This window comes from Somniosus microcephalus, unplaced genomic scaffold (genome assembly GCF_052327205.1).
Source record: "Somniosus microcephalus isolate GS21.2 unplaced genomic scaffold, FLI_Smic_1.0 unresolved_chr1, whole genome shotgun sequence".
Classification (NCBI taxonomy): Eukaryota; Metazoa; Chordata; class Chondrichthyes; order Squaliformes; family Somniosidae; genus Somniosus; species Somniosus microcephalus.
The window spans coordinates 31658867-31675463 of NW_028225179.1; the positions used below are offsets into that span (position 1 = coordinate 31658867).

Genomic DNA, 16597 nt, shown 5'->3' on the forward strand with positions numbered 1-16597 from the left:
TGTTGCTCTCCTGGAAGTTGACAAAGATAGAAAAAGAAAGGAACACCTACCTACCTACCTACACTCACTCACTCACCCAACTCGCAGCTTAACACTCTGTTCCAAGCTGCACTCTAGCCTCCCTTATTCATACTGCTGAGATTTAAATGAGTGAGCTCTCTGGCAGTTACAGAACCAGATTAGACCAGTTCATTAATTAATTACTCTATGATACACACAAAGAAAATCAGAACACATTGTACAGTAAGCCACAGTTTGCCGTATTTAAAAGATTCTCCTTGACACGTATCCGTCTTGCAGATAATTTTTGCTAAGTATCACTCCTGCAAGAGAGAGCGAAGGGTGCCAGTGTTTGTCATGCAGTCCACTCGGGTGATGTGCCTGTCGCAGTTGAATAGCTGGCAGCGTGTGCAAGCTCTGAGATGTGGGTTGTGAGGCGTACAGCAGTGCCAAGCGTGTGAGGGTGAGTTGCAGCTGCGAATGTGAGGCATGAATACTGATTGATAGAAATGGTTGGTCGGTGAGTGGTGGGGGCTGTGGTGGATTGAGCAGTGTCTGAGGCTAGTGGAGCTGTTGGTGGGTGATGGCATTTGAAGATACTTTCACTGACCTTGACCACTCGTGTGAGTTCATTGAACTTTTTGCGGCACTGTATCCAGGCCCTCGGGGCTGGACTGCTGGCATTGACCGCCATGGCTATCTGGTCCCACTGCCTTCTTAGCATTTGTCTGGAGGGCCTCCTGGTCCCCAGTGGATGAGTGTTTTACCATATTCAAGGTGCGATATAAATGCAAGTTGTTGTTGTTATCTCTCTTCCTTTTCATCTCTTCTACCAAGGCCTCTGGTGCAGCGTCAGAGAACCTTGGAACCCGCTCTCTCCCCTGTTGTGCCACCCCTCACTCTTTCCCTCGGTCAGAATCTCTTCCAGCGCCTGCTCCAGCCACAATGCCCCTCCCATTTAAGAGGTGCAGGCTGAATTTAAGTAGAGCAAGCTAGCTTCAACTCGTGCTGGCCTCTCACGATATTGGCCTCCCCCGCTGAGGCGTGCATCCACTCAGCAGCGCAGTTAGCACGGGCTGCACGCCTGCAGTCATGGTAACGAGCATGGCGAATTCGGTGGGCTGCCGGCATCACATTGAACGGTCGCGGGCTAATCGAGTCACTGTTGAGTCTACTTTCCCAGATCCTTTCCCCAGCAACTTTTATACATTGCTTTAATTATGTCCCCACTAATTCTCCCAGTGTACAACCTCAGGATGTCCCAACGTGCTTTGCAGCCACTGAGGTACATTGTTTTTAGGCGAGCAGTCGCTGTTGGGGATGTGGCAGGCGCGGCGGCCATCTTGCGCACCGGGCTATGTGCTCGAGCAAGAGATTGAGCGGAGGAAGCTGGGAGGCCAGTGCAAGGAATGAACACAACAGGCAGTGACAGCTGTTCCAAAAATTCACCCCCCAACTCTTCCAACAGACTGCAAATGAGGGGGGATACGTTAGTGTCGTGGTTATGTGACTGGGCGAGTATCCCAGAGAACGTGAGGTCAAATCCCACACATGGGCAGTTTGAGAATTGGAATTCAGTTCGACAAAATCAGTAAAAGTGACCAATGGAGTGAAGAACCAACTGGCTCACCAATGTCTCTGTCGAGGAGCAAACCAGCCCGGATTTGGCCTATATACCTGACTCCAGTCCCACACCAGCCTAGTTAACTCTTTACTGCCTCTGGAGTGCGCTAGTGATGTATCAAACCCACTATCAGCAACGGTCCAAGAAGAAGGCCCACCCCCACTTTCTCAAGTGGCACCGACGGATGGGCAATAAATGCCGGCCTGGCCAGCGATGCCCACAACCTGAGAGTGACCGAAAGAGATGCTGAAAAGGCCCATTTTCCTCAATGGGACCATCGAGCTTGTTCCAACACAAATGAAAGTCATTTCAAAGTTGCCATTAGACGCAGAGTGAGGCCGGAGTAGGCGGATGGATGCAAGTGACTGGGAAGAGGGACCTCCCTCAGAAACCTGCTCCCTGGCTCCACCCAACACAAACTGGCTCCTGTCCAACAAAATGACGCTGTTGTTGGTGGGGAACTGAAACTAAATGCTGCTCAAATGTAGTTGCACCAAGTTCGGGTGCTCAGAGCTTGAGAGGCAGAGAGAGAGAGAACCTCACCTCACACAGAAGGTCCATTTGTCCCAGATTGTTCCACCTACAGGGAACGCCTCAGCTATTCTCTGAGAGAGTGAAGTCCCAGACCTCTTTAAAGGGTAAGAACCTCTACTCTGAATGTGTAGTCTGGATTTCTTACTGCAGCGAGCGGCGTCTAACTATTACTTAGTAAAAGGCTATGGGGGAAAGATTGGATATCGCCCATTTTGGGCTGCTAATATCGGCCGGGCGCAGAAGGAGCTTCACTCTGTTTCTAACACCGTGCTGTACCTGCCCTGGGAGTGTTTGATGGGACAATGTAGAGGGAGCTTTACTCTGTATCTAACCCGTGCTGTACCTGCCCTGGGAGTGTTTGATGGGACAGTGTAGAGGGAGCTTTACTCTGTATCTAACCCTGTGCTGTACCTGCCCTGGGAGTGTTTGATGGGGACAGTGTAGAGGGAGCTTTACTCTGTATCTAACCCGTGCTGTACCTGCCCAGGGAGTGTTTGATGGGAAAGTGTAGAGGGAGCTTTACTCTGTATCTAACCCCGTGCTGTACCTGCCCTGGGAGTGTTTGATGGGACAGTGTAGAGGGAGCTTTACTCTGTATCTAACCCGTGCTGTACCTGCCCTGGGAGTGTTTGATGGGACAGTGTAGAGGGAGCTTTACTCTGTATCTAACCCGTGCTGTACCTGCCCTGGGAGTGTTTGATGGGACAATGTAGAGGGAGCTTTACTCTGTATCTAACCCCGTGCTGTACCTGCCCTGGGAGTGATTGATGGGACAGTGTAGAGGGAGATTTACTCTGTATCTAACCCCGTGCTGTACCTGCCCAGGGAGTGTTTGATGGGAAAGTGTAGAGGGAGCCTTACTCTGTATCTAACCCTGTGCTGTACCTGCCCTGGGAGTGTTTGATGGGGACAGTGTAGAGGGAGCTTTACTCTGTATCTAACCCGTGCTGTACCTGCCCAGGGAGTGTTTGATGGGAAAGTGTAGAGGGAGCTTTACTCTGTATCTAACCCCGTGCTGTACCTGCCCTGGGAGTGTTTGATGGGACAGTGTAGAGGGAGCTTTACTCTGTATCTAACCCATGCTGTACCTGCCCTGGGAGTGTTTGATGGGACAGTGTAGAGGGAGCTTTACTCTGTATCTAACCCCGTGCTGTACCTGCCCTGGGAGTGATTGATGGGACAGTGTAGAGGGAGCTTTACTCTGTATCTAACCCGTGCTGTACCTGCCCTGGGAGTGTTTGATGGGACAGTGTAGAGGGAGCTTTACTCTGTATCTAACCCCGTGCTGTACCTGCCCTGGGAATGTTTGATGGGTCTGTGTAGTGGGAGCTTTACTCTGTATCTAACCCGTGCTGTACCTGCCCTGGGAGTGTTTGATGGGTCTGTGTAGAGGGAGCTTTACTCTGTATCTAACCTGTGCTGTACCTGCCCTGGGAGTGTTTGATGGGACAGTGTAGAGAGAGTTTTACTCTGTATCTAACCCGTGATGTACCTTCCCTGGGAGTGTTTGATGGAACAGTGTAGACGGAGCTTTACTCTGTATCTAACCCGTGCTGTACTTGCCCTGGGAGTGTTTGATGGGACAGTGTAGAGGGAGCTTTACTCTGTATCTAACCTGTGCTGTAACTGCCCTGGGTGTGTTTGATGCAACAGTGTAGAGGGAGCTTTACTCTGTATCTAACCCATGCTGTATCTGCCCTGGGAGTGTTTGATGGGACAGTGTAGACGGAGCTTTACTCTGTATCTAACCCGTGCTGTACCTGCCCTGGGAGTGTTTGATGGGACAGTGTAGAGGGAGCTTTACTCTGTATCTAACCCGTGCTGTACCTGCCCTGGGAGTGTTTGATGGGTCTGTGTAGAGGGAGCTTTACTCTGTATCTAACCTGTGCTGTACCTGCCCTGGGAGTGTTTGATGGGACAGTGTAGAGAGAGTTTTACTCTGTATCTAACCCGTGATGTACCTTCCCTGGGAGTGTTTGATGGAACAGTGTAGACGGAGCTTTACTCTGTATCTAACCCGTGCTGTACTTGCCCTGGGAGTGTTTGATGGGACAGTGTAGAGGGAGCTTTACTCTGTATCTAACCTGTGCTGTAACTGCCCTGGGTGTGTTTGATGCAACAGTGTAGAGGGAGCTTTACTCTGTATCTAACCCATGCTGTATCTGCCCTGGGAGTGTTTGATGGGACAGTGTAGACGGAGCTTTACTCTGTATCTAACCCGTGCTGTACCTGCCCTGGGAGTGTTTGATGGGACAGTGTAGAGGGAGCTTTACTCTGTATCTAACCTGTGCTGTAATTGCCCTGGGTGTGTTTGATGCGACAGTGTAGAGGGAGATTTACTCTGTATCTAACCCATGCTGTATCTGCCCTGGGAGTGTTTGATGGGACAGTGTAGAGGGAGCTTTACTCTGTATCTAACCTGTGCTGTACCTGCCCTGGGAGTGTTTGATGTGGACAGTGTAGAGGGGGCTTTACTCTGTATCTAACCTGTGCTGTACCTGCCCTGGGTGTGTTTGATGCGACAGTGTAGAGGGAGATTTACTCTGTATCTAACGCGTGCTGTACCTGCCCTGGGAATGTTTGATGGGGCAGTGTAGAAGGAGCTTTACTCTGTATCTAACCTGTGCTGTACCTGCCCTGGGAGTGTATGATGGGGCAGTGTAGAGGGAGCTTTACTCTGTCGCTAACCCATGCTTTACCAGCCCTGGAAGTGTTTGATGGGGCAGTGTAGAGAGAGTTTTACTCTGTATCTAACCCGTGATGTACCTGCCCCGGGAGTGTTCGATGGGCAGTGTAGAGGAAGCTTTACTGTGTATCTAACCCAGTGCTGTACCTGCCCTGGGCGTGTTTGATGGGACAGTGTAGAGGGAGCTTTACTCTGTATCTAACCCGTGCTGTACCTGCCCAGTGAGCGTTTGATGGGTCAGTGCAGAGGGAGCTTTATCCTGTATCTACCCCCATGCTATACCTGCTCTGGGATTAATTCACGGGACAGTGTATAGGGTGCTTTACTCTGTATCTAACCCGTGCTGTACCTGCCCTGGGAATGTTTGATGGGGCAGTGTGGAGGGAGCTTTACTCTCTATCTAACCTGTGCTGACCCTCCACTGGAAGTGTTTGATGGGACGGTGTAGACAGAACTTTACTCTGTATCTAAACTGTGCTGTTCCTTCCGCATGAGTGTTTAACGGTCCCAGAGGGGGAAAGGACAGTGCATCTCACAAACTGTGACACACGGTCCCAGAGGGGGAAAGGACAGTGTATCTAAAGCACCGTGACACCCTGTCCCAAAGGAAGAAAGGACAGTGTATCTAACGCACTGTGTATACCCGGTCCCAGAGGGGGAAAGGACAGTGTATCTAACACACTGTGACACCCGGTCCCAGAGGGGGAAAGGACAGTGTATCTAACACACGGTGACAGCCAGTCCCACAGTGGGAAAGGACAGTGTACCTAATGAACTGTGACACCCGGTGCCAGAGGGGGAAAGGACAGTGTATCTAATGAACTGTGACACCCACTCCCAGAGTGGGAAAGGACAGTGTCTCTAATGCACTGTGACACCCGGTCCCAGAGGGGGAAAGGACAGTGTATCTAATGAACTGTGACACCCACTCCCAGAGTGGGAAAGGACAGTGTCTCTAACGCACTGTGACACCCGGTCCCAGAGGGAGAAAGGACAGTGTATCTAATGCACTGTGACAGCCGGTCCCAGAGGGGGAAAGGACAGTGTATCAAACGCACTGTGACACACGGTGCCAGAGTGGGAAAGGACAGTGTATATAATGCACTGAGACACCCAGTCCCAGAGGGGGAAAGGACAGTGTATATAACGCACTGTGACACCCGGTCCCAGAGTGGGAAAGGACAGTGTATCTAACACATTGTGACACCCTGTCCCAGAGGGGGAAAGGACAGTGTATCTAATGCTCTGTGACACCCGGTCCCAGAGGGGGAAAGGACAGTGTATCTAATGCTCTGTGACACCCGGTCCCAGAGGGGGAAAGGACAGTGTATCTAACACACCGTGATACCCGGTCACAGAGTGGGAAAGGACAGTGTATCTAACGCACTGTGACACCCGGTCCCAGAGGGGGAAAGGACAGTGTATCTAACGCACTGTGACACCCGGTCCCAGAGGGGGAAAGGACAGCGTATCTAACGCACTGTGACACCCGGTCCCAGAGGGGGAAAGGACAGCGTATCTAACCCACTGTGACACCCACTCCCAGAGTGGGAAAGGACAGTGTCTCTAATGCTCTGTGACACCCGGTCCCAGAGGGGGAAACGACAGTGTATCTAACCCACTGTGACACCCACTCCCAGAGTGGAAAAGGACAGTGTCTCTAACGCACTATGACACCCGGTGCCAGAGGGGGAAATGACAGTGTATCTAATGCACTGTGACACCCGGTCCCAGAGGGGGAAAGGACGGTGTATCTAACGCACCATTACACCAGGTCCCAGAGGGGGAAAGGACAGTGTCTCTAACGCACCATTACACCCGGTGCCAGAGGGGGAAATGACAGTGTATCTAATGCACTGTGACACCCGGTCCCAGAGGGGGAAAAGACAGTGTATCTAACGCACTGTGACACCCAGTCACAGAGTGGGAAAGGACAGTGTCTCTAACGCACCATTACACCAGGTCCCAGAGGGGGAAAGGACAGTGTATCTAACGCACTATGACACTCGGTCCCAGAGGGGGAACTACAGTGTATCTAACGCACTGTGACACCCGGTCCCAGAGGGGGAAAGGACAGTGCATCTAATGCACTGTGACACCCAGTCCCAGAGGGGGAAAGGACAGTATATCTAACACACTTTGACACCCGGTCCCAGATGGGGAAACGACAGTGTGTATCTAACCCACCGTGACGCCCACTCCCAGAGGGAGAAAGGACAGTGTATCTAACGCACTGTGACACCCGCTCCCAGAGGGCGAAAAGACAGTGTATCTAACCCACTGTGACACCCGGTCCCAGAGGGTGAAAAGACAGTGTATCTAACGCACTGTGACACCCGGTCCCAGAGGGGGAAAGGACAGTGTATCTAACGCTCCGTGACACCCGGTCCCAGAGGGGGAAAGGACTGTGTATCTAACGCATTGTTACTCCCGGTCCCAGAGGGGGAAAAGACAGTGTATCTAATGCACTGTGACACCTGGTCCCAGATGGGGAAAGGACAGTGCATCTAACGCACTGTGACACCTGGTGCCAGAGGGGGAAAGGACAGTGTATCTAATGCACTGTGACACCCTCTCCCAGAGTGGGAAAGGACAGTGTATCTAACGCACTGTGACACCCGGTCCCAGAGTGGGAAAGGACAGTGTATCTAATGCACTGACACACCCGGTCCCAGAGGGGGAAAGGACAGTGTATCTAACCCACTGTGACACCGACTCCCAGAGTGGGAAAGGACAGTGTCTCTCATGCACTGTGACACCCGGTCCCAGAGGGGGAAAGGACAGTGTATCTTACACACTGTGACACCCACTCCCAGAGTGGGAAGGGACAGTGTATCTAACGCACTGTGACACCCGGTCCCAGAGGGGGAAAGGACAGTGTATCTAACACACTGTGACACCCACTCTCAGAGGGGGAAAGGACAGTGTATCTAACGCACCGTGACACCCGGTCCCAGAGGGGGAAAGGACAGTGTATCTAACGCACTGTGACACCCTGTCCCAGAGGGGGAAAGGACAGTGTATCTAACACACTGTGACACCCGGTCCCAGAGGGGGAAAGGACAGTGTATCTAACGCACTGTGACACCCGGTCCCAGAGGGGGAAAGGACAGTGTATCTAACACACTGTGACACCCACTCTCAGAGGGGGAAAGGACAGTGTATCTAACACACCGTGACACCCACTCTCAGAGGGGGAAAGGACAGTGTATCTAACACACCGTGACACCCGGTCCCAGAGGGGGAAAGGACAGTGTATCTAACACACTGTGACACCCACTCTCAGAGGGGGAAAGGACAGTGTATCTAACACACTGTCACACCCGGTCCCAGAGGGGGAAAGGACGGTGTATCTAACGCACTGTGACACCCGGTCCCAGAGGGGGAAAGGACGGTGTATCTAACGCACTGTGACACCCGGTCCCAGAGGGGGAAAGGACAGTGTATCTAACGCACTGTGACACCCGGTCCCAGAGGGGGAAAGGACGGTGTATCTAACGCACTGTGACACCCGGTCCCAGAGGGGGAAAGGACAGTGTATCTAACGCACTGTGACACCCGGTCCCAGAGGGGGAAAGGACAGTGTATCTAACGCACTGTGACACCCGGTCCCAGAGGGGGAAAGGACGGTGTATCTAACGCACTGTGACACCCGGTCCCAGAGGGGGAAAGGACGGTGTATCTAACGCACTGTGACACCCGGTCCCAGAGGGCGAAAGGACAGTGTATCTAACGCACTGTGACACCCACTCCCAGAGGGGGAAAGGACGGTGTATCTAACACACTGTGACACCCGGTCCCAGAGGGGGAAAGGACGGTGTATCTAACGCACTGTGACACCCGGTCCCAGAGGGGGAAAGGACAGTGTATCTAACGCACTGTGACACCCGGTCCCAGAGGGGGAAAGGACGGTGTATCTAACGCACTGTGACACCCGGTCCCAGAGGGGGAAATGACAGTGTATCTAACGCACTGTGACACCCGGTCCCAGAGGGGGAAAGGACGGTGTATCTAACGCACTGTGACACCCGGTCCCAGAGGGGGAAAGGACGGTGTATCTATCGCACTGTGACACCCGGTCCCAGAGGGGGAAAGGACGGTGTATCTATCACATTGGAGACACCACAAAGGAATTCACCCCCATGATAGACAAACCGTCCAACTCAGGTACTTGGGATTTGGGAGTTATGGATTTGCATGCTGAATATATCAATGCAAAAATACAAATTTAAAAATTCAAGACATTCGATTTGTGCCTCTCTGAACTCTATCTCCACTTACAGATCCACAATGGCCGGTGTTGCTGAAGAAACTACGTACAAGAATCTGTTCAACAGCGGTGGGCTGGATGCGGTCGTTCAGCAAATACATTTGGATTTGGAGAAATCCGAGAGTATTACACTTCAGATTGCAGTGACGGGGGTTTCAGGCACTGGTAAGTCATCCTTCATCAATGCTTTACGGGGTATTGACGATGGTGAAGAAGGGGCAGCCCCAACAGGGGAAACCGAAACGACAATGGAACCGACAGCTTATCAATACCCGAACAATGCTACCGTCAATATCTGGGACCTCCCTGGGATTGGAACCCCAAACATTAAAGCCAGTGAATATTTGGATCGCGCCAACTTTGAGCGATACGATTTCTTCATTATCCTCAGTGCCTCTCGCTTTACAGAGAATGATGTATATCTGGCCACAGAAATTCAGCAGAGGAAGAAGAAATTTTATTTTGTCCGAAGCAAACTAGACCTGGACCTGGATTCAGCCAAACATCGTGAGAAGTCCCAGTACAATGAGGAGAAAACCCTGGAGAAATTCTGGAATGACTCCGTTGAGCGTTTGAAGAGGGATGGGATAAAATCTCCAAAAGTCTTCCTGGTTGCTAGTCGGAACCTGGATATGTTTTACCTTGAGAAACTGCAGGATGTTCTGGAAAAGGATCTTCCTGCTCTGAAGAGACGGGCCTTTTTGTTGTCTCTCCCCAATATCACCTCATTGATCATAGAGAAGAAGAAAGAGATCCTAATGCGTGACACTTGGAAGTTTGCCCTCCTGTCGGCTGCTGCTGCTGCGGTGCCAATCCGAGGACTCTCCATTGCTTGTGACGTTCTCCTGTTGGTCAAGAGGCTCACCTCCTACCACACCATCTTCGGTCTGGATGTCAAATCCCTCTGGAGACTGGCGAAGAGAGAGGGGAAGATGATGGAGGGGCTCAGATCAGAAGTAAAGTCCACATTTGGGAAAGAGGTGTCATACAACACTGTCCTGAAGGAGCTAACAAAGATTGAAAAGACGAATCAAGTGCTGGGTATATTTGACCAATCGCTGCCATTGATTCCAAATCTCATGGCTGCCGGAATCAACTATATCAACACCTACAACCTGCTGGCGATGGCCGTGGAGGAGATGGCGGAGGACAGCAAGAGGGTGCTGGTGAAGGCCTTCCAGGTGATGGACTAGAGGAAAAGGAGCTGATCACTTCCCAGCTCCTCACTGTCCAGAACACTGGAATACTCACACTCACAGACATACACACACACAGACGCTCACACACACACACTCACAAACCCACACTCATTCACACACTTTCTCACACACTCACTCACACACCCACACTACCATGCAGACTCACTCATACACATTCTCACTCACTCACTCAATTAACACACCCACACAACACACACTCACACCCAAACTCACTCACACACTCAGACATACAGACGCTCACACACATTCACACACCCACACTCATTCACACACGCACACACCCACACTCACTAAGACGCAGACTCACACTCATACACATTCTCACACACTCACTCACTCAATCAACATACCCACACAACACACACCCACACTCACTCACACACACACACACACAGATTCACACACTCACTCAATCAACACACCCACACAACACACACTCACACTCACTCACACACAGACGCACACTCATACGCCATTCTTACACACACAGATACATTCATAAAATCACTCACACACTCTGACTCAAACAATACACCCACTCACACCCACAAACGCACACATATAAAAATATAAGAATTAGGAGCAGGAGTGGGCCATACGGCCCCTCGAGCCTGCTCCGCTATTCAATAAGATCATGGCTGATCATTGACCTCAACTCCACTTTCCCGCCCGATCTCCATATCCCTCGATTCCCCGAGAGTCCAAAAATCTATCGATCTCAGCCTTGAATATACTCAAAGACTCAGCATGCACAGCCCCTTGGAGCAGAGAATTTCAAAGAATCACAACGCTCTGAGTGAAGAAATTCCTCCTCATCTCAGTCCTAAATGGCCGACCCCTTATCCTGAGACTATGGGCTAAAAATTGAGTAGCACCCTGGAAAAATTAGTGTCCCCGCGCCGGAAATTGAGTGGTTGCGCCCTGCATCCCTCTTGTAGCGCTGTGAGTCAATATTGCGGCGTTATGTGTCGCAGCGCCACACGCTGCGGCACGTCGCGCTGTGGAATTGCAGGCCTTCCTCCCCTTCTTAAAGGGGAGGGGCCTTGTGCAGCGCGATCTGGGGCCCAGCTGGGCCCCCGAGGATCGGGAGTGCAGGCAAAAGAGCCCAGCACCTAAGAGAAGTGCCGGGCTCTTGGAGTGCAGCTAGCACTCCGCGGGGGGTGGGCGTTTCAGGAGGTCTGGGACGGGAGCGCAGGCAGGTGCTGGCAGGCGACCTGCAACAAAAATGGCCGCCCCACACCTCGCCTTTAAATTGCGCCTCCCTGGCCGCAGGTACGCCCCCTTGACCCTGTCAGACATAGCGTCCGGCGGTGAGTCAGAGGGCGCTCCCGAAGATCGTGGCCGGGGTGTGAGCGGGGCGCTGCGCGCACCGATGACGTCATCGCCAGTACCGGTTAGTGCCAGCACTAACCTCCCGCTGAATTTTGCGGGAGGAGTGGGCAGGGCCGCGCCCGGGAGCTAGTTGGTTTGCGTCCTGTTAGCGCCCTCTTCAGGTGCTAACGGGAGGCGCAACCAACTGAATTTTTCCGTCTATGTCTCCTAGTTCTAGACACTCCAGCCAGGAGAGAGAATCTCTCCGCATCTACCCTGTCAACCCCCCAGCAGAATCTTATATGTTTCAATGAGATCACCTCTCATTCTGGAGTGGGCCTTTGGCGTAGCGGTAGCAACCCCGCCGCTGGGCCAGAAGGCGTAGGGTTTTCGAACCCCGCTCCAGACAGTCCCGGCAAGTGGAGTCGGAGCTCCGGCTCTAAATTCTGGGTTGACATCCAGCGGGATACTTGCGTCCGTGGGTGTGGGTGGCCCCCCCCCCTCCTCGTATGGGTTGTGGGAGCCTGTAAAACCCTCCTGCCATAGGACTAACCACTCTAATGGCTGGTACGAAGATGGTTACGGTCACGGAAGGAGCGTTAATTGCGGCCAGAAATCCTTCCACCACTTCATACAGTTCCCCAAAGGGAACAGTGTGAAGACACGTACGACGACGACCTCTCATTCTGAACTCCAGAGAGTACAGGCCCATTCTACACAATCTCTCCTCATAGACAACCCTCTCATCCCAGGAATCAATCTAGTGAACCATTTTGCACTGCCTTTAAGGTAAGGACATCCTTCCTCAGATAAGGAGACGAACATTGTGCACAGTACTCCAGGTGTGGTCTCACCAAAAGCCCTGTACAATTGGAGCAAGGCTTCCTTACCCTTGTACACCAAATCCCTTGCAATAAATGCCAACATGCCATTTGCCTTCCTAATTGCTTCCATGCTAACGCTCTCCGTTTCCTGTACGAGGACACCTAAATCTCTCTGAACACCAACATTTGATAGTTTCTCATCATTTAAAAAATATTCTGTTTTTCTATTCTTCTTACCAAAGGATATAACCACACATTTCCCCACATTACACTCCATCTGCCACCTTACTGCCCACTCACTCAGTCTATCTATATCCCTTTGCAGAGTCTTTGTGTTCTCCTCACAGCTTACTGTCCCACCGAGCTTTGTATCATCAGCAAACTTGGATACATTACAATTGGTCCCTTCATCCAAGTCATTGATATAGATTGTAAATAGCTGAGGCCCAAGCACGGATCCTTGCGGCACCCCACTAGTTACAGCCTGCCAACCTGAAAATGACCCAGTTATCCCTACTCTCTGTATTCTGTCTGTTAACCTATCCTCTATCCATGCTACTATATTACCCCCAACCCCATGAGCCCTAATCCTGTGTAATAAACTTTTATGTGGCACCTTATTGAATGCCTTTTGGAAATCCAAATATACTCCATCCACTGGTTCCCCTTTATCTACACTGCTAGTTGCATCCTCAAAAAACGAATAAATTTGTCAAACATGATTTCCCTTTCATCAAACGATGTTGACTCTGCCTAACCATATTGTGATTTTCTAAGCACCCTGTTACCTCTTCCTTAATAATGGATTCCAGCATTTTCCCAACAACTGATGTCCGGCCAAATTGGCCTGTAGATCCCTGTTTTTTCTCTCCCTCCTTTCTTGAATAGCATTGTTACATTTGCTACCTTCCAATCCGCTGAGGCCATTGTAGAATATAGGGAATTTTGGAAGATCACAACCAATGCATCCACTATCTCTGCAGCCACCTCTTTTAGAACCCTAGGATGTAGGCCGTCAGGTCCAGGGGATCTGTCCCTTAAGTTTCTCAATTATTTTTTCTCTACTGATATTTATTACTTTAAGTTTAAGACTCTAGTTTCGGATTTAAGTATGTCACTCTCAAACTCAAAGTGAAATGTTATCATATTATGATCACTCTTCCCCAGAGGATCCTTTCCTATGAGATTACTAATTAACCCCGTCTTATTACAAAATACGAGATCTAAAAACATACAGACAGATACACACACTCAAGCTCACATATATTCATACCCATACTCACACACACAAAACAACAGCTTTTTTTTATATAGCGCCTGTAACATAATAAAAGATCCCAAGGCACTTCATACTTGCGTTACCAAACAAAATTTTACATGCAGCCCCATAAGGAGATTTAGGACAGGTGAGAGGTAGGTTTTAAGGAGGGTGTTAAAGGAGGAGAGAGAGGCGGAGAGGTTTAGGGAGGGAATTCCAGAGCTTAGGGCCTTGGAAGCTGAAAGCCTGACCACCAATGGTAGGGCAATTAAAATCAGGATGCACAAGAGGTCAGAGAGTGAAAGAGACACTGGGGGAGAGAGGGAAAGAGACACTGAGGGAGAGAGGGAAAGGGTTCACTGAGGGAGAGAGGGAAAGAGACACTGAGGGAGAGAGGGAAAGAGACACCGAGGGAGAGAGGGAAAGAGACACCGAGGGAGAGAGAAAGGGACACTGAGGGAGAGAGAAAGGGACACTGAGGGAGAAAGAAAGGGACACTGAGGGAGAGAGAAAGAGACACGGGGGGGAGAGAGAGAGACAGAGACACTGAGGGAGAGAAAGGGACACTGAGGGAGAGAGAAAGAGACACTGGGGGAGAGAGAGAGACAGAGACACTGAGGGAGAGAAAGGGATACTGAAGAAGAGAGAGAAAGAGACACTGAGGGAGAGAGGGAAAGAGACACTGAGGGAGAGACAGAAAGGGACACAGGGAGAGACAGAAAGAGACACTGAGGGAGAGAGGGAAAGGGACCCCAATGATTGGTCTGATGCTGATCCCCACTGGCCCTGCCTGGGGGAGGTTTGAATGGTTTTCCCCAGAATCGATAACCCACAATCTGGGCTCCACAAGAGAGCGGAACAGTGAATGTTCAGTGTGCGCGTGTGCGTATTCTCTAGATATTTCAATTGATTGCAGGTGGGTGAAAAAGTGTCCATGATTGGGGAGTGGGAAGAGAAGGGCAGGTAACTGATATAAATATGACTCCAAGGTGAAGGTTAGTCCTTAACTCGCCCTGTAGTGCAGTGACATTGATAAACCTACAGAGGGCGAGCAAGAGATTTACCTGTAGTGCAGTGACATTGATAAACCTACAGAGGGCGAGTGAGAGATTTACCTGTAGTGCAGTGACATTGATAAACCCACAGAGGGCGAGCGAGAGGTTTACCTGTAGTGCAGTGACATTGATAAACCTACAGAGGGCGAGCGAGAGATTTACCTGTAGTGCAGTGACATTGATAAACCTACAGAGGGCGAGCGAGAGATTTACCTGTAGTGCAGTGACATTGATAAACCAACAGAGGGCGAGCGAGAGATTTACCTGTAGTGCAGTGACACTGATAAACCAACAGAGGACAAGCGAGAGAGTTACAAAAATATGTATTGGAAGGTGAGCATATCTTTGGTTCTGGTGACCCACATTTCACTGCATATGTCCAGGTGCTGACACAGATAAACGGATGCACAACACACACTGCACAGGGGAAAGCTGAGGGAACTCAGGATTAAACAGGGGAGCCAGCCCTGGGAGGAAGCAGCAGCCTCAGACAGGGAGGGTGATGTCCCTGTTTGCAGGTGAGTGGAGGGAGGCCTCCCCAAGGTCCATCAGTCCTCGGCTGTGTCTGTCTGCCTGCAGTCAGGGGTCTGGGGGAAGGGCAGTGTTGGCCAGAGACAGGAAGGAACCATTTGGGAGGCCAACACATGGCCAGGACTACCCCACCCCCCTGGAGATAGGCAGACTCAACTTGGACTGACCCACACCTCCGGTGGAGGAAGCAGCAACCTGATAGGCTGGGGGTCTGTGGAGTGGGAGGAGGGAAGTTTGAGTGACAGCTCCGGACTATAAAAAGGTAGACCCATGTGTGTTTCAGTCTCTCTGACTGCGGGATGGTGCTTTCATATTTGGTGAGTGGCTCTTTTGACTGTAATTTACACTAAGTGTTCAGGTAATGTAGTATTTTGTGTCTCTTTAGTGTTGAAACCATTTCTGAGTGTCCAGGTAATGAATGTTGGTCTGTGTGTCTGTGTGAACTGGGTCCCTTTGGCCATTCTGTGTTAGTGTGTGTGAGATTCTCTGGTGTGAGCGAGTCCTGTCTCAATCTCTCTCTCTCCCAGCCCCTCTCTCACTGCTGCAGGCTCGGTCCAGGTGAAAGGATGGATGGATGGAAGAGAGATCAGGCCGGCTGTTCCGTTGGTGCCATGTGGGATGGTGAGATTCAATCTTTAATCTCTCTCTCTCTCTCTCTCCCTTTTCACTCCACTCTGCCTGCTTGTTCCAGGTTGTGTTCCCAGGTGTTGGGAGGAAGATTTCTGAGCTGTGGCTCCAGGTGGATGGGTGGAGATCGGGAGGAGGCGCAGACCAGGTGTGACCGTGAGTATCATTCTCTCTCATCTCGCTCTCAATCTCAATCTCTCTGTCTCCATTTCAATCTCGCGCTCTCTCTCTCAATCTCTCTCAATCTCACTCTCTCAATTTCAATTTCAATCTCACTCTCTCAATTTCAATGTCGCTCTCTCTCTCTCTCAATCTCTCTCACTCTCTCACTCTCTCAGTTTCAATTTCAATCTCGCGCTCTCTCTCTCTCTCAATCTCACTCTCTCAATTTCAATGTCGCTCTCTCTCAATCTCTCTCACTCTCTCAATCTCACTCTCTCAATTTCAATTTCAATCTCACTCTCTCAATTTCAATGTCGCTCTCTCTCTCTCTCAATCTCTCTCACTCTCTCACTCTCTCAATTTCAATTTCAATCTCGCGCTCTCACTCTCTCAATCTCACTCTCTCAATTTCAATGTCGCTCTCTCTCAATCTCTCTCACTCTCTCAATCTCACTCTCTCAATTTCAATGTCGCTCTCTCTCACTCTCAATCTCA

General features: G+C 50.7%; 1 protein-coding gene across 1 annotated transcript; it reads left to right on the forward strand.

Annotated features, from left to right (window-relative positions):
* The first annotated feature begins 9134 nt into the window (after positions 1 to 9134).
* On the forward strand, positions 9135 to 10351 carry LOC147094564 (interferon-inducible GTPase 5-like). The gene has a single exon (XM_085973933.1). The coding sequence runs from the start codon at positions 9135 to 9137 to the stop codon at positions 10305 to 10307; it is 1173 nt and encodes a 390-aa protein (XP_085830059.1). The 3' UTR covers positions 10308 to 10351.
* The last annotated feature ends 6246 nt before the right edge of the window (positions 10352 to 16597 follow it).